Genomic DNA, 21,513 nt, shown 5'->3' on the forward strand with positions numbered 1-21,513 from the left:
GGGAGAAAAAGTCCTGTTGACACTCCCATAGGGAGCAAGGCCATAAATAAATAACAGGCCTGGAAGACTCTGAGTAGCAATGTTACAAAATTTTGAGATTTAAAAAATCAAGTCTGTAATTTATCCCATCAGATAAAGCATAAAAAGAAGTTTAATTTGACACATAATTCACTTTCATATCTCATGTATTTAAAAAGTTATGGCCATTTTCATACTCGGAAATTAGCATCTTGTTCCCTATTGATTTTCTATGGACATAACAAAAAAGCTGTGATCGTGGACAGTCAAAACCCCATAACTTTCTTAAAAATTAAGAGAACTGAATGAAATTTTCAGTTATCATAGATTGAACCATTCTGAAACAAATATAAAATAATCTTACTTGGATGACCTGAAATTAAAGCATATAATTAGTTAGTTACCCAACTGTAGCTAATTTCAAACTTAAATTACTAGATCTAAACATCTATCCATTTCTTAATAAATGATTAACATTTTTAAATAGCCTAAGTGTGCAAATAATATTCATAAATAATTCCCAATAAAACATGTTTTTTAAATCTCATTTACATTAATTTATAGGCCAAATGGAAGGAATTTAGTGTTCAATTGCTGTAAATTAAAGTCCATTTTAAATCAGCTTTCTAGTGGGATCCTGTGAATGCGCTGGTTTAGAACGTTCACATTGCGGTAGATTTGTGCCCTCAAATGCACAGAGAAATACTGCGGGATATAATGGGGCCAAAATGAGCTACTCGCAATATTAAACTTTGTATAAAGGGATCTTAAGAAGCCCTTTTTAATGTAAAAATAAGCTACATACCTTCTGTGGTTTGCTCTATGGGACCCTGACAGCTGCCGGTGGTCGCGGGTTTAGAGATTGATCTTTAAACTACTATAACTATTATCCAAGGCCTTTAAAACTAATAATAGCTTTTGCGACGGGGTCTTCCAGCGATTTTTCGTTAATAATTAACAAGGCTGAACATCTTCGATTTGAACAGCCTAGAGAAAATCGCGTTTTAAACCCGCCCCCCTCTAAACGGTGCCAAAATCGCGCACACCCGCAGCGACAGATTTTCAGCGACGCTTCAGGTAGGCTTTGCAACATACCTACTCTGAGGAGTCTGAACTATAGAATTTATAAACTGGAATTCCTCATGGGTAAAACAAACTCCAGAAGGAGTATAAAAGACGCGGGCTTAAAGAGCAACCGCATGGAACACCCACGAGAGGTTCTGGGAAACATTGGCCCAGATTTGAGCCAGCGACCGAAATGCCTGATGATCAAGATGAATATATGGGCTGACCTGACAGGGAGGCAGCACTAGAAATGTCTGAAAGACAATACAGGCGTTGGTCTACAGGAGACCCAGAATATGGAGCAGCACCCAAAAGTGGGCTGCCAATATACAGCTCAAATGAAGAGCTTGATGTACCCCAAAGAGGGACAAAAAAGCGTTGGCCTATAATAGAGCCATCGCATGAAATACCTGATGATGAATATCCAGGTGAAACCCATTATGAGGAGGAATATCCAGAATACTCTGATAATGAACCAGTTGAGGGCCAGAACCCAATGCAAAAAAGAAAAATGCCAGTGCTGGCCCAAAAGTTCTATAGTCCCAGACACAAGGGACAACCTCTTCCAGAGGAAATAGCAGAGAGTATAAATTACCTGCTTTCCCATCAATCAGAAGATGCAACAATGGATGAAGTTATGAACAATATGAAATCCCGCAGAACTCTGCTCTGCTAGGAATGCCAGCTGTTAACAAAGAAGTGTGGAAGTATATGGGCATTGCAGTAAGAGCTCAAGAAATGAGATTACAGCAGGTATTAAGATTGATTGGGTCAAGTATTACGGCCTTTGCCAAAGATCTGGAAGAAGGAAATGTGACAATGGCACAACAGGATGTAATGGGAATGATGTGTAATGCACATTTTGAAATAAACTGTATTTGTAAAACTGTGATAAGACCTAACATACATCCTAAGTTTGCAGGGCTCTGTAAACCATCTAATATACAATTGCCAAATTTACTCTTTGGAGAAGAGCTTGCCAAAAAACTAAAGGTTCTCAACGAAGAATCAAAAACCATCGGGATGATGAAACCACCGATGTTTGGCAGCACAGCTAGAAGGCAATATCCATACCGAAGGGGAACTGGTGAAGGAACAAGTCGCCCATACTCACATACAAGATATGGACATACAACCCCAGGACGTGGAGGTCATGGTATTTCCACAAGGGGCAATGTACAAAAAGTGACACCAGTAAACTCTGAGGTAGGTGGCTCTGGTTCTGAAAGAAACATATCAGATGTATCCTACTTACAAGTTGGGGGTAGGTTACAATTTTTTTTTAAAGAATGGAAACTAATAACATCTGATGCATATATACTGTGCAGTATTATGGAGTTAAGAATTGAATTTTACCAGAATGAAAATCCCCCTACACAATACTCCAAAAAGAATATATTCCTTCTCTAAAGAAGAGATGAGAAGAATTCAAATAGAAATTGAGATTTTGAGTAAAAAAAGGGGTAATAGAGAAAACAACTTATCAAAACCATCAGTTTGTATCTAGTATTTTCTCTAGAACAAAAAAGGATGGGGGTACTAGAATCATTTTGGACCTACTTCTTCTTCTTTGGAGTTTTACGGCAGCCGGCATCCGCAATCTTGCATTGCTGCCACCTTCTGGCTTCATTCCACAGTACTCATGTCTTTACGTCTAACATCGGTAGTGGGGAAACTGCTAGAGTCAGTTATTAAAGATGGGATAGCAGCACATTTGGAAAGTGGTGAAATCATTGGACAAAGTCAGCATGGATTTACAAAAGGTAAATCATGTCTGACGAATCTTATAGAATTTTTCGAGGATGTAACTAGTAGCGTGGATAGGGGAGAACCAGTGGATGTGGTGTATCTGGACTTCCTGAAGGCTTTCGACAAGGTCCCACATAAGAGATTAGTTTACAAACTTAAAGCACATGGCATTGGGGGTTCAGTATTGATGTGGATAGAGAACTGGCTGGCAAACAGGAAGCAAAGAGTAGGAGTAAACGGGTCCTTTTCACAATGGCAGGCAGTGACTAGTGGGGTACCGCAAGGCTCAGTGCTGGGACCCCAGCTATTTACAATATATATTAATGATCTGGATGAGGGAATTGAAGGCAATATCTCCAAGTTTGCGGATGACACTAAGCTGGGGGGCAGTGTTAGCTGTGAGGAGGATGCTAGGAGACTGCAAGGTGACTTGGATAGGCTGGGTGAGTGGGCAAATGTTTGGCAGATGCAGTATAATGTGGATAAATGTGAGGTTATCCATTTTGGTGGCAAAAACAGGAAAGCAGACTATTATCTAAATGGTGGCCGACTAGGAAAAGGGGAGATGCAGCGAGACCTGGGTGTCATGGTACACCAGTCATTGAAAGTAGGCATGCAGGTGCAGCAGGCAGTGAAGAAAGCGAATGGTATGTTAGCTTTCATAGCAAAAGGATTTGAGTATAGGAGCAGGGAGGTTCTACTGCAGTTGTACAGGGTCTTGGTGAGACCACACCTGGAGTATTGCGTACAGTTTTGGTCTCCAAATCTGAGGAAGGACATTATTGCCATAGAGGGAGTGCAGAGTGCAGGAAGATTGCTCCCGATGTTGGGGAAGTCCAGGACAAGGGGTCACAGCTTAAGGATAAGGGGGAAATCCTTTAAAACCGAGATGAGAAGAACTTTTTTCACACAGAGAGTGGTGAATCTCTGGAACTCTCTGCCACAGAGGGTAGTCGAGGCCAGTTCATTGGCTATATTTAAGAGGGAGTTAGATGTGGCCCTTGTGGCTAAGGGGATCAGATGGTATGGAGAGAAGGCAGGTACGGGATACTGAGTTGGATGATCAGCCATGATCATATTGAATGGCGGTGCAGGCTCGAAGGGCCGAATGGCCTACTCCTGCACCTAATTTCTATGTTTCTATGTTTATATTAGATCCTCTTTATAAGGCCAGAGGCCCTCAAGAAATCAAACAACAACTTTATTCCTTTTCCTTTCCCTCCACACTCTAGAATGTTCTTTACTGATATTTCTGTCAATCCAATTTTCCTCATTTCAATGATCATAAATCCTCTTTCTGTCTCATATCTCCTACATGCAACTAGAGCATGCTGAACTGTTTCTGGCTGATGGCATTCCTCACACAGCCCAGTAGGGTGTTTTCCCAATATTTTTAATGTGCTATTCAGGTGAGTGTGTCCTATCCTCAATCTTGTTAATACTACCTGTTCCCTCCTGTTCCCCCTCTTCTTGCTGTAATGCCCACTCTGTTTTGTAGCGAATAGAAGTGTCTCCCCTTTGTCTCCTGTTCCCAGTATTGTTGCCATTCCTGATTTATTTTCTTCCACATAATGTGTTTTCCTTCAGATTTGGATAGTTGTAAGTTTACCTCTATGTTTCTTTTTTTTACAGCCTCCTTTGCTAATTTATCCACCTTTTCATTCCCTAGAACACCAATGTGTGCTGGGACCCACAACAAAGTCACGTCACTGCCCCTCCTTGTCACTTGGCTTAATAGTAGCAGGATTTCATAAACTAAGTCAGGCCGCCTATGGGATGCACCAGACACAATACTCTGGATTGCAGATAATGAGTCGCTACATATTAATACTTTGCATGGTTGCACCTGTTCCATCCACCGAACTGCCATCAAAATAGCGTACAGTTCCACGGTATATACTGTCAAATAGTTATTTGTTCTTTTGTAAAGCTCAACATTCATCCCCTGGACTACCACAGCCGCCCCTGTTGTTTCAGCTACTGGGTCCTTTGATCCATCTGTGAAAATCAAGAGGTGTTCCCTGTATCTATTATTTATATGGCTATGATATTCTGTCTTTAGGTCTGAATTTTTTCTCCTCCTTTTTGCCTCCCATATCTCCAGATCAACTTTTGGGATGTTCAGTTACCATATTGGCACAGATGGCCACAATACTGCAGGGCAGAACTCTTTGTCCTCTACTCCCATGTCCCTTGCCACACCTCCTCCAACCCAGCCGAAGCTTCCAGACTGAGCCACCCCTCTCTCCCAGCATTTATTTTGGACCTACTTCTTCTTCTTCTTTGGAGTTTTACGGCAGCCGGCATCCACAATGTTGCATTGCTGCCACCTTCTGGCTTCACTCCACAGTCCTCATGTCTTTACATTATATCCTTGTTATAAGGCCAGAGGCCCTCAAGAAATTAAACAACACCTTTACTCCTTTTCCTTCCCCTCCATACTCTAGAATGTTCTTTTCTGATATATCTGTAATTCCAATTTTCTTCATTTCACTGATCAAAACTCTTCTTTCTGTTTCATATCTTCTACATGCAACTAGAGCATGCTGAACTGTTTCCGGCTGATGGCATTCCTCACACAGCCCAGTAGGGTGTTTTCCCAACATTTTTAATGTGCTGTTCAGGTGAGTGTGTCCTATCCTCAATCTTGCTAATACTACCTGTTCTCTCCTGTTCCCCCCTCTTCTTGCTGTAATGCCCACTCTATTTTGTAGCGAATAGAGGTGTCTCCCCTTTGTCTCCTGTTCCCAGTATTGTTGCCATTCCTGATTTATTTTCTTCCACACAATGTGTTTTCCTTCAGATTTGGATAATTGTAAGTTTACCTCTATGTTCTCTTTTTTAACGGCCTCTTTTGCTAATTTATCCACTTTTTCATTTCCTAGCACACCAATGTGTGCTGGGACCCACAACAAAGTCACGTCACTGCCCTTCCTTGTTACTTGGCTTAATAGTAGTAGAATTTCATACACTAGGTCAGGCCGCCTATGGGATGCACCAGACCCAATACTCTGGATTGCAGACAATGAGTCGCTACATATTAATACTTTGCATGGTTGCACCTGTTCTATCCACCGAACTGCCATCAAAATAGCGTACAGTTCCACTGTATACACTGCCAAATAGTTATTTGTTCTTTTGCAAATCCCAACATTCATCCCTTGCACTACCACAGCTGCCCCTGTTGTTTCAGCTACTGGGTCCTTTGATCCATCTGTGAAGATTAAGAGGTGTTCCCTGTATCTATTATATATATGGTTATGGTATTCTGTTTTTAGGTCCGAATTTTTTTCCCTCCTTTTTGCCTCCCATATCTCCAGATCAACTTTTGGGATGTTCAGTAACCATATTGGGACAGATGGCCACAATACTGCAGGGCAGAACTCTTTGTCCTCTACTTCCATGTCCCTTGCCACACCTCCTCCAGCCCAGCCGAAGCTTCCAGACTGAGCCACTCCTCTCTCCCAGCACTCCTGTACTACCTGTTTTGTTGGGTGGTTCTCTCCATGACCCTTAAGGCTTAGCCAGTAATTAGCCATTAGTTGTCTGCGGCGCAGTCTCAACGGCATCTCCCCAGTTTCCACCTGTAGTGCACATACAGGTGACGTCCGCACACCTCCTATACAGATTCTTAGAGCTTCCGCTTGGACTTTGTCCAACTCGGACAACACTGACTTAGATGCTGATCCATAAGCTATACTGCCATACTCTAGTCTGGATCTGATCAGTGATACATAGATATGTTTAAGAGATAATATATCTGCTCCCCACTCTAAACCTGCTAAGCATCTCATTACATTGATGGCTTTTTTGCATTTTCCAATTATTTTTGTAATGTGGACCCTCCATGTTAATCTGGAGTCAAAATGGACTCGCAGGAAACGGAAATCTTTTACTCTTTCCAAATTGTTGCCGTATAGTTTTAACTGGACATCCTCTTTAATTTCCTTCCTTGTGAAAACCATTGTCTTTGTCTTCTCTATAGAGAATTTAAAACCCCATTTCCCTGCCCACTCTTCCACCTGGGCTATCCCTTGCTGCATTTTTCTCACGATAAAATCTATATTCTGCCCCTTTCTCCATAGGCTGCCATCATCTGCAAAGAGCGATCGCCCCATCTCTGGTTGAATGTTTGCAAATATATCATTGATCATGATTGAGAATAGGATCGGGCTTATCGCACTTCCTTGGGGAGTTCCATTCTCGACTACACATTTACTAGAGATGTCTGACCCTATTTTAACTTGGATACTTCTACCGTTAAGAAAATCCATTATCCAGTTAAAAATATTTCCTCCTACTCCCATTAAATGCAGCTTTATTAGAAGACCTTCTCTCCACAACATATCATAAGCCTTCTCTACATCAAAAAATACAGTAACTACAGATTCTTTTTTAACTTGTGCTTTCCTTATATCATCTTCCAAGCACAGAACTGGATCATTAGTACCTCTCCCTTTTCTAAAGCCACTCTGATAATTAGCCACTATACCGTTTTCTTCCATTAGATGCATTAATCTTTCATTTACCATTCTTTCCATCAGTTTACACATGTGTGCTGTTAAAGCTATAGGTCTATAATTTACTGGATTACTTGCATCTTTCCCTGGTTTCCTAATAGGCACAATGATTGCTTCCTTCCACCTCTCCGGTATTCGCCCTTCTTCCCACCCCTTGTTATATAGTTCTTTTGGAGTCCCTCCTCACTTAGATGCTTTATCATTATGTAGCAAATATCATCCTTCCCTGGGGCTGAGTTCTTACACTTGGCCAGAGCTCTCTTTAGCTCCCCCAAATTAAATGGAATATTGTACTTGTCCTCTGTGATACCTTTCCTTTGTAAGGCCTCAACATTTTCCTCTCTTGTTCTTTCCCTACCTCTTCTTCCTTCATCTGATAAGTTGTGGGAGCTGTGAACCCTACTAAAAGTGTTAACCATTAGTTCTGCTTTGTCTTTATTTGAGACTACAGTTTGATCTCCATTTGTTAGGATAGGATAACTCCACTCCCTTTTATCACCTTCCATTTTTTTAAGCATCCCCCATATCTCCCCTACCTGTGTTGTGTTTCCAATTGAATCACAATACTGCCTCCAATATGCTCTTTTGGTTTGTCTTATAGTCCTTCTTACAATTGCCTGAGCCTGTTTGTAATTAATCATGTGTTGGTAGTTATGAGTTCTTTTTAATAATCTGAATGCTCTGTTTCTATTCACCACCACCTCTTTACATTTATTGTCCCACCATGGCACAGCTTTCCTTTTTGATCTTCCTTTACTTTTAGGTATGGAAACTAATGCTGCTCTTCTGATACCTTCTGACAATTTATTCTCAAAGTTTTCTATATCTGTCTCTTCTTGTATCGGTTTTACATATCTATCACTTTCCTCCTTAAATTTCTCCCAATTAGCCTTTCCAAACACCCATCGTCCACTTCTGTTTTCTTTACTCATAGTTAAAGTAATATTTATTTTGCATAGCACAGGATGATGATCACTTCCTATGGTACCCTTTTCATAAACTTCCCAGTTACATTTAGCAGCAATCCTATTAGAAACAAGTGTAAGGTCCAACACAGACTCCTTCCCTGTCCTAACATCTACCCTGATCTCCTTTCCATCATTTAGACATACTAGATTACCATCATTTAATAATTCCTCAATTACCTGTCCATTATTATCTGACTTTCCACTGCCCCATAATGTATTATGTGCGTTAAAGTCCCCACACCAAATAACATTAGATTTGCTCTGGCCTTCTACTTCCTGTAACTTATTGACCTCTAATCGCTTACATGGATTATAGTAATTTATTACCACTATTTTCCTCCTCTCAGACCACACTTCTATTACCACATATTCCTGTTCCTGCCCAATTCCTAATACCTTGTATGGTATCCCTTTTTTAATGAAAGTGGCACAACCCCCTCCTCCCCCATTTCCCCTATCACATCTCACTGCAACATAATCATATAGAACAAAATCTAAACTTGGTTTCAACCAGGTTTCCTGGATACATACGACATCTGGTTTTTCCTTCCTACTGTCTATGAATTGCTTAAAGTCTTGCCCATTGGCTAACAAGCTTCTTGCATTCCATTGTAGGATTAACATTAATATTATTAACCCACACATGTTGACTCTTGGCTCGCCTGGATACTGAGACCATCATGTATTTCCTCCCACTTCAATCCTGCCATGCCCAAGTGGTGGACTGCAGCCTTTACAATGATTTGGATCCTTTCTGTTTTGGATTTTACTTCTGCTGTCGCATTTATTACTCCTGCTATAAATATAACCAGGTTTTTCTTTTCTTTCCATATACTCTTTTCTTTTTCTTTTATTGTTTCCATTATGCCCATATCTTGCTCCCTCCTGATCCTTCTTTCATTCATCTGTTTTGTAGGGTCAGCCTTTTTTGCTGCCTCTGCATAGGAGACCTTTTCCTTCACTCTTATGTTTTGTACTTCAGCTTCACGTTTCATCACCTCAGCCCCAGTAAGCCACACTATGCTCTCCTCCACAATTACAGCACTTTGGTTTGACCCCCTCTCCACACTGACCATATTCATGGTCCCCACTACACCTTGCGCATTTCCTCGCCCCCTTGCACATTTTAGCTATATGCCCAAATTTCTGACATTTGAAGCACCTCATTGGTTTGGGTATGTACTCTCTTACACTATATCGCATGAATCCAAAATGGACCACTTTTGGAAGGGATTCTGTCTTGAATTCAAGCAGGACTGACTCAGTTTCCTCTTTCTTTGCTCCTTTGGTCATTCTTTTGGCATTCATAATTAATTCACATTTCTTTCTGAGTTCCTGAACCAGTTCACTCATATTGACTTTGGGAGGGATTCCATAGATAACCCCTTTACACCCTGCCCTCCTCCGTTCTCCCACTCTCACTACTTTGATTATTTTGATTTTGTCAATCTTGTTCATTTTCATTGCCTTTTCAACTTGAGCCTCACTGTTGCTCCCTATTAGCATGTTTCCATCTTCCAGCACTCTTGCATACTTTACTTCCCCAACCTGGGCCCTGATTATTTTTGTCAGCTTCATTGGCTCTATCTTCTTTACTCCTCCTTCTCCTTCAAACCTCACCACTACATTTAACGAAATTTCCTTTTCTGGTTCCTTGTCTTCACTCTCCGATCCACCAATATTGCTTTTCCTTCTTTTACGGCTGCTCTTCCTGGGGCTACCCCGCGTTCCCACGGTTTCCCACTCCTTCTCAACATTTCCTTCATTATCCTCTCCTCCACTGGCCTCCATACCACTAGACCCACTCTCGCCTGTCATTTTGTAAGCAGGGAATATTGCCAGAGCACCGTTTACCGGACCTATACAGGCCGTCGGCCGATACCCCAATACAATATCTCCCTACTATTACTACTCAGTGTCTCCTCTCTCTCTCTCCCAACCTCCGGACCAGCGCAGTCCCTCCCTGCAGCTGCACTCAATCGACAGCCAAACTCCGTGAGTGGCGTTCGAGCCCGGTGCTCACGAGTTGGTCTTATTTTGGACCTCACAAGTCTTAACTCTTTTGTGCAGTGATTAAGGGTTGTAAGGAGTTAATTGCAGGCAAACAACCATCAATCAGGCAAGTAGAAAATCTAATTTGCTTCATCAACCATCAATTGCTTCATTTCCAGCTGTTCAGTTTGGACCACTGCATTATCAGACAGCTGCAGTGAGCAAAGATATCAGTATTGGGAAGACATGCTGGACGTTACGATAGGCCTATACAACTAACTAACACAGCAATTGAGGATATAAAATGGTGGGTTAAAAATGTGGATTACTCTTGCAGGAAAATTCTGATTGAATCACCAGATACCATTTTACAAACAGATGCAAGTGCGCTGGAATGGGGAGCTGCGGATGCCATCTCAAGCTGTGGAGATAGATGGAATGCAGAGGAAGAACCTTTGCTCGAGACACATGGCATAAATGATCTTGAATTACTAAGTGTATTGCATGGGTTGAAAGCCCTTTGCCGAAAGGTACAACATTTGCATGTACAGGTTCAGATTGACAACACTACGGCAGTGGCACATGTCAATCACATGGGTGGAATCAAGTCAGAAGCATGTGACAGATTGGGAAACATGATTCGACACTGGTTCATTGAGAAAGATATTGGCTTTCTGCAAGTTACCTACAAGGTAAGTTCAACATAATTGCAGATACTAGGTGAAGAAATTTCAATGACAACACAGAATGGATGTTAAATCTTGATATTTTCCAAAAAATTGTGAAAACAATAGATGAGTTTACGTTAAATTGGGGTGGAATGTTTTGTATGCATTTCCTCCCTTTTGTCCCATCAATAGGTGTCTACAGAAGATCAAACAAGATTATGCTTCAGGATTGTTGGTGGTTCCAGATTGGCCCACACAAACATGGTATCCATTAGGGTTAAAAATGGTGACTGAACCCATTATGGATGTCTTTAGACAAGAAAACCTACTTGTGCACCCTGTAACTGGTGAATTTCATCCTTCACATGATCGTGTTGATTTATTGATTTGCAGATTCTAAAAAGTACCTAGAAGCAGTACATTTTCTTACATTAAGAAATGGGAACAGTTTCTTCAACACAATTTTCTTACCACACTGCAGACGCTTCAGATGTTGTAGATATTTGTCAAAATTACATTTTGATGATAATTTAAGCTATAGTGTGATCAACACAGCAAGGAATGCTTTGTCTGCATACTTATCGAGACCATCGGAACATCAAGTTCTAGGATCACATCCTTTGACTTGTAGATACATGAAGGGCATCGTTAATGCTACTTAGGGATTGGGATCCCATCTCAAATTTGTCGTTAGACAAAATTACGATAAAAGCAGTTATGTTAATGGCTTTATTATCAGCTCAAAGAGTACAAACATTACACAAGTTAAGGATAGACAGAATGGGAATGAAAACAGAGGAAATTACATTCTATGTCTATGACCTGCTAAAACAGAGCAGACCAGGAGTCTTGGGTGTAAATTGATTTTCAGGTTGTCCTGCAGATCAAAGACTTTGTGTAGTTACATGTTTAAAATACTACATTGAGACCAGCAAACATCTTACAGGTGTAGAAACTGGATTATTCATCAGCCATAAAGCCACACAAAAAAGTGACAACACAAACAATTTCAAGATGGCTGAAGAAGGTGCTATTGGATGCAGGAATTGATACTGACAAATTTAAACCTCATTCCACCAGGGCGGCGGCAACATTGGCGGCCAAGGATTTGGACATTCCAATAGACCATATCCTTGCGGCCGCAGGTTGGGAAAATGAAAGGATGTTGCACAAGTATTATCACAAAGAAATTGCAGACCCTGGTGTATTTGGTGGTACTATTTTGAATTCAGTATTAAATGTCTCTAGAGATTAAAATGGGGCACATAATGTTTTACCATAAAATAAACCATTAATTAATTAAACAAGTATGATGGTTTGCATGTTATTGACTGTTTTTCACTCATAGAGTCAAGCAAAATGCAGTGATACGCCGGAACCCAATCTACGGCCTGAAGTCACAGAAGCTTTAAAATCTTCACGTAGTCACTCACGTGACTCCGAAGTAAAATAGTAAAATTAAACGAGAACTTACCAGTTTGAAGTTTGATCTTTATTTTATGAGGAGTTACGTCGAGGGACTACGTGCCCTCCGCTCCCACCCTAATAAGATCAAAGGTAAGTTAAGTTTGTATCACGTAGCTTACTATTATGCTTCGGAGTAGATTATCTGTGATTTCACACCGCTGCTTTGAAGTTTGACGCGCGTGCGCCTGGACGGCCTTCTTCACGTAGTCCCCCTGCAGCCCAATTGTTTGCCTCGCCTTTTAAAAAAAGTTTGTGTTCACGAAATGAATTTTGGTTGTCAGGTGGCTGCAGCCCAATTGTTTGCCTCACTGTAGATTGATGATGCATGTGAGCCAATCACACATAAGCCAGCATCACTGAGTCCACCCCACTATAACACTTATACTAACACTCGTTCCCGGCACTGCCAGTTCGAGCAGCTAGGATGCACTGACAACCTGTTGTCTTCAACGCTGTTAAGTTTTAGTGCTCATTAAAGATGTGTTTAAATCATACACGGTCTCTGGTGCCTGTTTACATGGTGTCTGAAGTGGGATGGTGTGGGCGCTTAATGGCAGTGTTCAGGTCTTTCGGATTGATGCACAGGCGGATTTTGTTCTTTCCCTTCTTGACTGTGGCAATTATGGTCGAGACCCAGGCGGTGAGGTCGCTGACTGCTTCAATTACGCCTTTGGAGGCCATGTCCTTCAGCATAGAATGAACCCTGTCAGTCATGGCAAATGACAATCGGTGTGGGGCTCGGATGACGGGCGTCACATTGGGGTCAGTAATAATCTTGTAGGTCACAGGCAACGTGCCTGGGTTGTTGTCAAAAGATCAGGACATTCACTCAGCGGGTCAAACGAAATATGCAGCTTGTGGAGAGTTTTGTCAAAGGAAATCAGCCCCAGCTGCTGACAGGCACGATTGCCAAGCAGAATAACTGAATTAAAGTTCAAGACATAGAAGGTCAAATCCCTCCTGGTTTAAAAAAAACACATTTCAAGTTGGTTTTGCCCAGAGGAACTAATATCTCCCCTCCAAAAGCATGTAAAGTGGATTTGTCCTTGATGAGAGGCTCGTTAGCTCTAATCTTGTTGAAGAGGTTGATTGACATAGTGTTTACTTTCGCCCCCGTATCTAATTTCGCGCCAAAGTCTACATTGTTTACAGATATCGTCACGGTCGGATCTGAGTTCTTGGCAGCAGCATGCTGTAAAGAGTAAGCAGTTGAATCATCTTGTGAGTTAAATGGGCTGTAATCAGGGGCGGTTTCGAGCTGGAATTGGGGAGTGATACTGTTGCTATCTCGTTTCAAAAAATTGAGGTTAGAATTGGAGCTGGGCGAATTCCTCCCTCAAGCCCGAATTGCCGCTCGACAACTGAAGCAAAGTGATTTAACTTTTTGCAGTAATTGCATGCTTTCCCGCGGGCGGGGCAGGCTGATTGTCTGTTGTGTAAGTAATTGCAGTTGGGACATCTCTGCTGTGGACCGCTGTGAACCGCCTGGCTAGCTTGGGTCGTAAATCGCCTGTTATCTGTGTTTGTTCGCTGCCTAGTGAGGCCTGTCCGATTGATGGTTTTTGTTTCCTGCGAACTGTCTATGGGGTCGATGAATTCGGCAGTTCTGCATGCGTGCACAGCTTCCTCAAGTGTCAAATCTGGCCGTCTCAGAAGCTCTGATCTGAGCTTTAAATCGCTCATGCCATTCACTAAAATGTCCCTCGTTAACTGATCAGTCAGCTGATCGACCGACAAAAGTTGAAATCGGCTACGCTGGGCTAAATACATCAAGTCAGAGATAAACGAGTCTACTCGTTCGCCAGGGAGCTGACGACGAGAGAAAAACCTTGCCCTATCCAAAATGTGATTTGAGGGCAGGTCACAGATCTCAGAAAGATACCAAAAAGGACACTGGTCATGGTTCCCGCAACATCAGGTTGCCTTTGATGTTTTAAAATCCAAACTGACCAGTGCATCGACCTGAAACGTCCGGTGACGATTACCTGCGATGCCTCGAGATTTGGGCTCGGCGCAGCCTGCATGCAACCATCTGCCGATGTCACCCTACTACCTGCCGCGTATGCCTCTCGCACCATGACCGACACGGAGCAGCACTACGCGCAAATCGAAAAGGAACTGCTGGCTGTCGTCTTTGCCTGCGCCAAATTCCACGACTTCATCCTTGGCAACACATTCATGGTCGAGACAGGCCACCAACCGCTGGTGACAATCGTGAACAAGCCCCTCCATGCCGCGCCAGCTCGCTTGCAGCGCATGATGCTGCAGCTGCAGCGGTACGACTTCTCCATTACCTACAAGAAGGGTAAGGACATGCATGTCGCTGACACTCTCTCTCATGCACCTCAGGCATCTTGCGAACAACAGGAGGATTTCATGGTCCTCGGTGTCGACCTCATCTCCAGTGAGCAACTGCGCACCCTGGCCGCGCACACTGCCACTGACGATACGCTTCAAACCCTCTCCTCCATCATCAAAACAGGCTGGCCTGACGAATAATCCGACACGCCTACAGAGGTACAGCTGTACTTCCTGGTACGTGATGAACTGGTGGTACAGGATGGTGTTGTGGTTAAGGGTCACAAGGTGGTGATAGCCTCGTCACTGCGAGATGAATACTTCAAAGAAGCAGACAGCGGTCACCCAGGGGCCGATTCCACACGGGCACGCGCTCGTGGTCTGTTCTACTGGCCGGGGATGGCCGAGTACATTCGGGACTGCATAGCCTCCTGCACCACTTGCAACAACCATGTGCCTCATCAGCAGCGGCAGCCCCTTCTGCAACAACCGCCACCAGCGCTGCCCTGGACATCGCTGGCGGCAGACATTTTCGAATGGTGCGGAAAGCACTATCTCGTTCTGGTCGATTCCTTTTCTAACTGGTTTGAACTAGACCAACTGACCTCCCTCGCGTCTGAGATGGTAATCAAGAAGCTGAAAAGACACTTCTCCGCCTATGGCGTTCCTGTTTGCCTGAGAACCGACAACGGTCGGCAGTTCACCATCCAAATTTGAACCCCATATCGGCAGGAAAAACACTGCCGGTTCGTATGGTGCCCAAATAAAATTTTCGCAACGTAAAATTAGATTAGAGCTATTCCAAGAAGCAAGATTTTATGTAAAATGGACGACTTGCCCCTTGTTTTGTCCCGTTCTAGCGATCCGTTATGTCGTAGGCATTGAGGACGTTAGAAGTCGCATTTTATTTTAATCTAATTATTAAATTGTTTCGCGATTTAAAAAAAAACGGGAACGGAAGTCCGATCGATTTTTCTTCAGCAGCTAGCAGCCCGAGGAAAACCCTCTCCAACAGGTGGTACAAAACTGGATTTTAATCCCGCCCCCCCTACTTCAAAGGAGCCAAAGTCGCGCACACAGCCAGTGGCAGAACTGCAGCGCCGCTGAAGGTAAGTTTTGTAACATCGCTACTTCTTGTATTTTAAATTGTGCGTAAAAAAGAACAAGCCTTTACAGTATTTACACAGTGGTAGTGGATAGACAAAGTAGCCGAAGGCATGCGCGGGCTTGGAATGGACTTTGGTCACTCACGTTTTCATGAATCGGTGACATAGATGGCGAGAAAGCGAAGGGAAGAGTCGGGGCTCGAGCAGAGGAAAGTGGGAGCTGGTTGGAAACTGGCAGTGAGGGAGATGAAGCGTTAAAGCGGTGAACGAGAGCAGGAAGCAGCACCGATACAGACATGATGTACCTGAGAGAGAGGTGAGGGAGGGGTCTGGCGGCGACTGAAACAAGGAATGATCTACATATCCTACAGAGAGACAGGCAGAGCCTGAGCACAACGGGCTCCCACCTGGAACCGGGAATTCAGCTTGAACCCATTCTTCCAAAGATCCATTCGAAGAAAACGAATCTGTTGTGTGGAGATCAAATGCTGCAAACACGCTGTAAATACAATGAGCCAGCGGACTTTAGAACCCGGGGGAGCCTGGAGCTCAGGACCCGCCGCCCGCGGCTGCTGCTGAACCCGCGGGAAGGGAGATTGTTTCAACCTTTATATTTTCACAAAAGTAATTTCTGTTCCGTTGCCGGACGCGGTTAACGCGTTAACATGAACGGATCGACAGACAGACAGCTCTGATTTCAGTTGCTGTTTATTTCACTCTTCCCACATTTACATTCCCCCTGGTTTTATTTCTGCGCTCACTGGGGTTTGTTTCATGACGCGGAATTTGGGGATTAAATGGGAGCCGTTCGTTCAGCGCTGACCTGTTGTCCACCGGGTTTCTGCCCCACAGCCCCTGAGCCCCGCTCCTGACGCCGGTCCCTGGACCCGAACCGTTTACACACCCAGAGCGGAACCGGAGCAGATACTCAGCCAATGATTTTTATGCCAAATCCCGATGTAAGGATAAAGTTTCTCCGTGAATTTATTCCCAGTGAAGGTGTGGAGATGGGACTTGGTGTCCGCGTCGTAAAATGAAACTGTCCTGGACTCATAACTGAGATAAACTCCCACCCTCCCAGGAATGGGATGGGCGGGGAGAGGGGATGGAGGTTCGGTATCTGCATCAAGCTCGTCATCCCACAGCCCGATGCTCCAGACTCCAGTCTCCGGGGCCTGTGTGACCTGTCTCTTCCTCTCCACAGACTCTGCGGCGACTCCCAGACTCCAGCGCCGATTCCCTGCCACCTCCACCTCCCAGTAATGTCTCCCCGATGTGAATCCCTCCAATCCCAGCACACACTCCCAGTATGTAAACCTCTTCCCGGTATCAGGGAGACTCCTCTGGGTCCGGGTCAGTCTCACCCTCTTCCGATCGTCAGACAGCTCGAGCCGCGCATGCGCTGTTTCCACATCCAGGGTGACGGAGACTGGGGGGAGAAGCAGAGAATCAGAGGGTCCCCGGGGGGTCGGGGGGAGACTCGGGCACAGTAGGGCGGACAACTGAAACCTTGCCCGGGGTTTCATCGCAACAACATCGGATGGACAACAGACAAATGTTTGGCAGATGCAGTATAATGTGGATAAATGTGAGGTTATCCATTTTGGTGGCAAAAACAGGAAAGCAGACTATTATCTAAATGGTGGCCGACTAGGAAAAGGGGAGATGCAGCGAGACCTGGGTGTCATGGTACACCAGTCATTGAAAGTGGGCATGCAGGTGCAGCAGGCAGTGAAGAAAGCGAATGGTATGTTAGCTTTCATAGCAAAAGGATTTGAGTATAGGAGCAGGGAGGTTCTACTGCAGTTGTACAGGGTCTTGGTGAGACCACACCTGGAGTATTGCGTACAGTTTTGGTCTCCAAATCTGAGGAAGGACATTATTGCCATAGAGGGAGTGCAGAGAAGGTTCACCAGACTGATTCCTGGGATGTCAGGACTGTCTTATGAAGAAAGACTGGATAGACTTGGATTATACTCTCTAGAATTTAGGAGATTGAGAGGGGATCTTATAGAAACTTACAAAATTCTTAAGGGGTTGGACAGGCTAGATGCAGGAAGATTGCTCCCGATGTTGGGGAAGTCCAGGACAAGGGGTCACAGCTTAAGGATAAGGGGGGAATCCTTTAAAACCGAGATGAGAAGAACTTTTTTCACTCAGAGAGTGGTGAATCTCTGGAACTCCCTGCCACAGAGGGTAGTCGAGGCCAGTTCATTGGCTATATTTAAGAGGGAGTTAGATGTGGCCCTTGTGGCTAAGGGAATCAGAGGGTATGGAGAGAAGGCAGGTACGGGATACTGAGTTGGATGATCAGCCATGATCATATTGAATGGCGGTGCAGGCTCGAAGAGCCGAATGGCATACTCCTGCACCTAATTTCTATGTTTCTATGTTTCTATGTCCAGGAGATTCTCAACAGGGCAAGAGGGGAAATTCCGCTGGTTCTCGGAAACGGGAGGGGGCGGGGGCGTGCGGACGGGGAAAACTAATGCATAACGTGAGGGTGTACGAGGGATTGCGGGTGGAGATGGAGAAATATAAAGCAGGATTGTAAAAGCTTCTTTAGGTATGTGAAGAGGAAAAAAATAGTTAAGACCAAAGTTGGACCCTTGAAGACCGAAAAAGGTGAATTTATTATGGGGAGCAATGAAATGGCAAATGAGTTGAATAGGTACTTTGGATCCATCTTCACTAAGGAGGACACAAACAATCTCCCTGATGTACTAGTGGCCAGAGGATCTGTAGTAGCGGTGGAACTGAAGGAAATCCACATTAGGCAGGAAATGGTGTTGGATAGACTGATGGGACTGAAGGCTGATAAATCCCCAGGGCCTGATGGTCTGCATCCCAGGGTACCTAAGGAAGTGGCTCTAGGAATCGTGGATGCATTGGTGATAATTTTCCAATGTTCTATAGACTCAGGATCAGTTCCTGCGGATTGCAGGATAGATAATGTTATCCCACTTTTTATGAAAGGCGGGAGAGAGAAAACAGGGAACTATAGACCAGATAGCCTGACATCTGTGGTGGGGAAGATGCTGGAGTCAATTATAAAAGATGACATAGCAGCACATTTGGATAGCAGTAACAGGATTGGTCCGGGTCAGCATGGATTTACGAAGGGGAAATCATGCTTGACTAATTTTTGAAGATATAACTAGGAAAATGGACAAGGGAGAGCCAGTGGATGTAGTGTACCTGGACTTTCAGAAAGCATTTGATAAGGTCCCACATAGGAGATTAGTGGGCAAAATTAGGGCACATGGTATTGGGGGTTGAGTGCTGACATGGATAGAGAAGTGGTTGGCAGACAGGAAACGAAGAGTAGGGATTAACGGGTCCCTTTCAGAATGGCAGGAAGTGACTAGTGGGGTACCGCAAGGCTCCGTGCTGGGACCGCAGCTATTTACAATATACATCAATGATTTGGATGAAGGGATTCAAAGTAACATTATGAAATTTGCAGATGACACAAATCTGGGTGGTAATGTGAACTGTGAGGAGGATGCTATGAGAATGCAGGGTGACTTGGACAGGTTGGGGGAGTGGGCAGATGCATGGCAGATGAGGTTTAATGCGGATAAATGTGAGGTTATCTAATTTGGTAGCAAAAACAGGAAGGCAGATTACTATTTAAATGGCGTCAAGTTGGGACATGGGGACGTACAACGGGATCTGGGGGTCCTTGTACATCAGTCCATGAAAGTAAGCATGCAGGTACAGCAGGCAGTGAAGAAAGCGAATGGCATGTTGGCCTTTATAACAAGAGGAGTTGAGTACAGGAGCAAAGAGGTCCTTCTGCAGTTGTACAGAGCCCTAGTGAGACCACACCTGGAGTATTGTGTGCAGTTTTGGTCCCCTAATTTGAGGAAGGACATTCTTGCTATTGAGGGAGTGCAGCATAGGTTTACAAGGTTAATTCCCGGGATGGCGGGACTGAAACATATCAGATTGTTAAGGGCTTGGACACATTGGAGGCAGGAAACTTGTTCCCGATGTTGGGGGAGACCAGAACCAGGAGCCACAGTCAGTGGCGGACTGGGTCTAAAAATATTGGTTGCCAGGAGACAAAGGGGGCCCACCCACAACTACAATGCTATAATTTAACAGGGGCCCACTTGCCATCACTTCATCAGGGGCCCACTTGCTGTCGGGCAAGCTGACACCCTGGCCAGTCCGCCACTGGCCACAGTTTAAGAATAAGGAGTAAGCCATTTAGAACGGAGACGAGGAAACACTTTTTCTCACAGAGAGTGGTGAGCCTGTGGAATTCTCTGCCTGGAGGCAGGTTCACTGGTTGCTTTCAAGAGAGAGCTAGATAGCGCTCTTCAAAATAGCGGAGTCGGGGGATATGGGGAGGAGGCAGGAACGGGGTACTGATTGTGGATGATCAGCCATGATCACATTGAATGGCGGTGCTGGCTCGAAGAACCTAATGGCCTCCTCCTGCACCTATTGTCTATTGTTCATTGTCTATAAAAAAGGCGAGTATTTAAATATCTTGCCAGTATATGGCGAGGGAGAGGCAGATTGGAAGATGAGGTGGTTAAAGAGGATGTAGAGATGTGGGGTGGGGTTGCCGTGATCAGAGGAGGAGGAGCCATCTTGGTGAACGGCTGCTAGCCAGCAGCCGTCCGTTTTAACTCGTTTTTTTTATAGTTTTTAGTGAGTCCTGTTTTTCGTTTGTAGGGGATATGGACTTTTTAATGTGGGGGGTAGGTCTCAACTTTATTTCTAGGTCCCTACCTGGTCGGTGTGGCAGCTTTTTCTCCGGGCTGCCCGTTGACCCGTCCTCGTGGCCCACCAGCGGGCTTGGAGTGCCGTTTCCCGGCGGGCACCGCCCAGCAGCTCGGCCTCGGTGGCGGCATAGCGTTGGAGCGCTATCGCGGAGCGGAGTGGAGCGGGCGATGCCTTGCCTGGGTCGCCGCGTGGAGCGACGCGCTGGAGCTCTGGTGAGCTGGACCGGCGAGAGCAACATCTCCGGGCTGCGGGTCTGCGGAGCGGAGCGGGCAGCGCCGACTTTAACATCGGGAGCCTAGGAGCTCCAAACCGGCGCGGCCTTGTCGGCTCCGGAAGCCGCGGTCTCAAGCTAGGAAGCGGCCGTTCCAGGTGGCCCAGCCGCCGAGAGGACTCTCCCGACGCCGGGGCAAGACCACCGGCCAGGAACATCGGGCCTCCGTAGAGGCAATTGCGGTGGCCTCAATAGGCCTGACTTTGGGGTGGACTGGGGATGGGGACTGGACATTGTGCCTTCCTCCACAGTGGTATCCACTGTGGGGGGATGATTTTTTTGTCTAATGTAATCCTGTAAGTCTGTGTCCAAGATGGCTGCCATGAAGGGAGAGTGAACGCTGGCGCGCTTTGGCTGCCGCTGCTCTCCCTTCACATTGTGTTTTTGATTTTCTGTTTTTGGAATGAATTCTGTTTTTAATTTGTGTCTCTGTGATGTCTTTATTATTTATTTTATTCTGATTATATGTTTTTATTTCTATTAACCTATGTAAGGTGTCCTTGAGATGTCTGAAAGGCGCCCATTAAATAAAATTTATTATTATTATTATTATATTGAACGGGAGTGGACTGGACGCATGAGGCCATCTGTTACTGTTTCCTTACTTTCTTTAGAGGAGGGTGGAATTGATGTGTCTCTACAACCAAGAAC

At 44.6% G+C, this 21,513-nt stretch overlaps 1 protein-coding gene across 1 annotated transcript in view; it reads right to left on the bottom strand.

Moving 5' to 3' along the window:
• Positions 1-16,207: 16,207 nt before the first annotated feature.
• Positions 16,208-21,513, bottom strand: part of LOC116989945 (golgin subfamily B member 1-like) — a 49,051-nt gene continuing 43,745 nt past the window's right edge. The window contains exons 27-28 of the mRNA XM_033047499.1: positions 16,925-17,280; positions 16,208-16,216 (exon numbers count right to left, since the gene is read on the bottom strand). Coding sequence (XP_032903390.1) covers positions 16,208-16,216; positions 16,925-17,280 — 365 coding nt within the window. The remainder of the gene's footprint in view (positions 16,217-16,924; positions 17,281-21,513) is intronic.

Source organism: Amblyraja radiata, chromosome 30 (genome assembly GCF_010909765.2).
Source record: "Amblyraja radiata isolate CabotCenter1 chromosome 30, sAmbRad1.1.pri, whole genome shotgun sequence".
Taxonomy (NCBI): Eukaryota; Metazoa; Chordata; class Chondrichthyes; order Rajiformes; family Rajidae; genus Amblyraja; species Amblyraja radiata.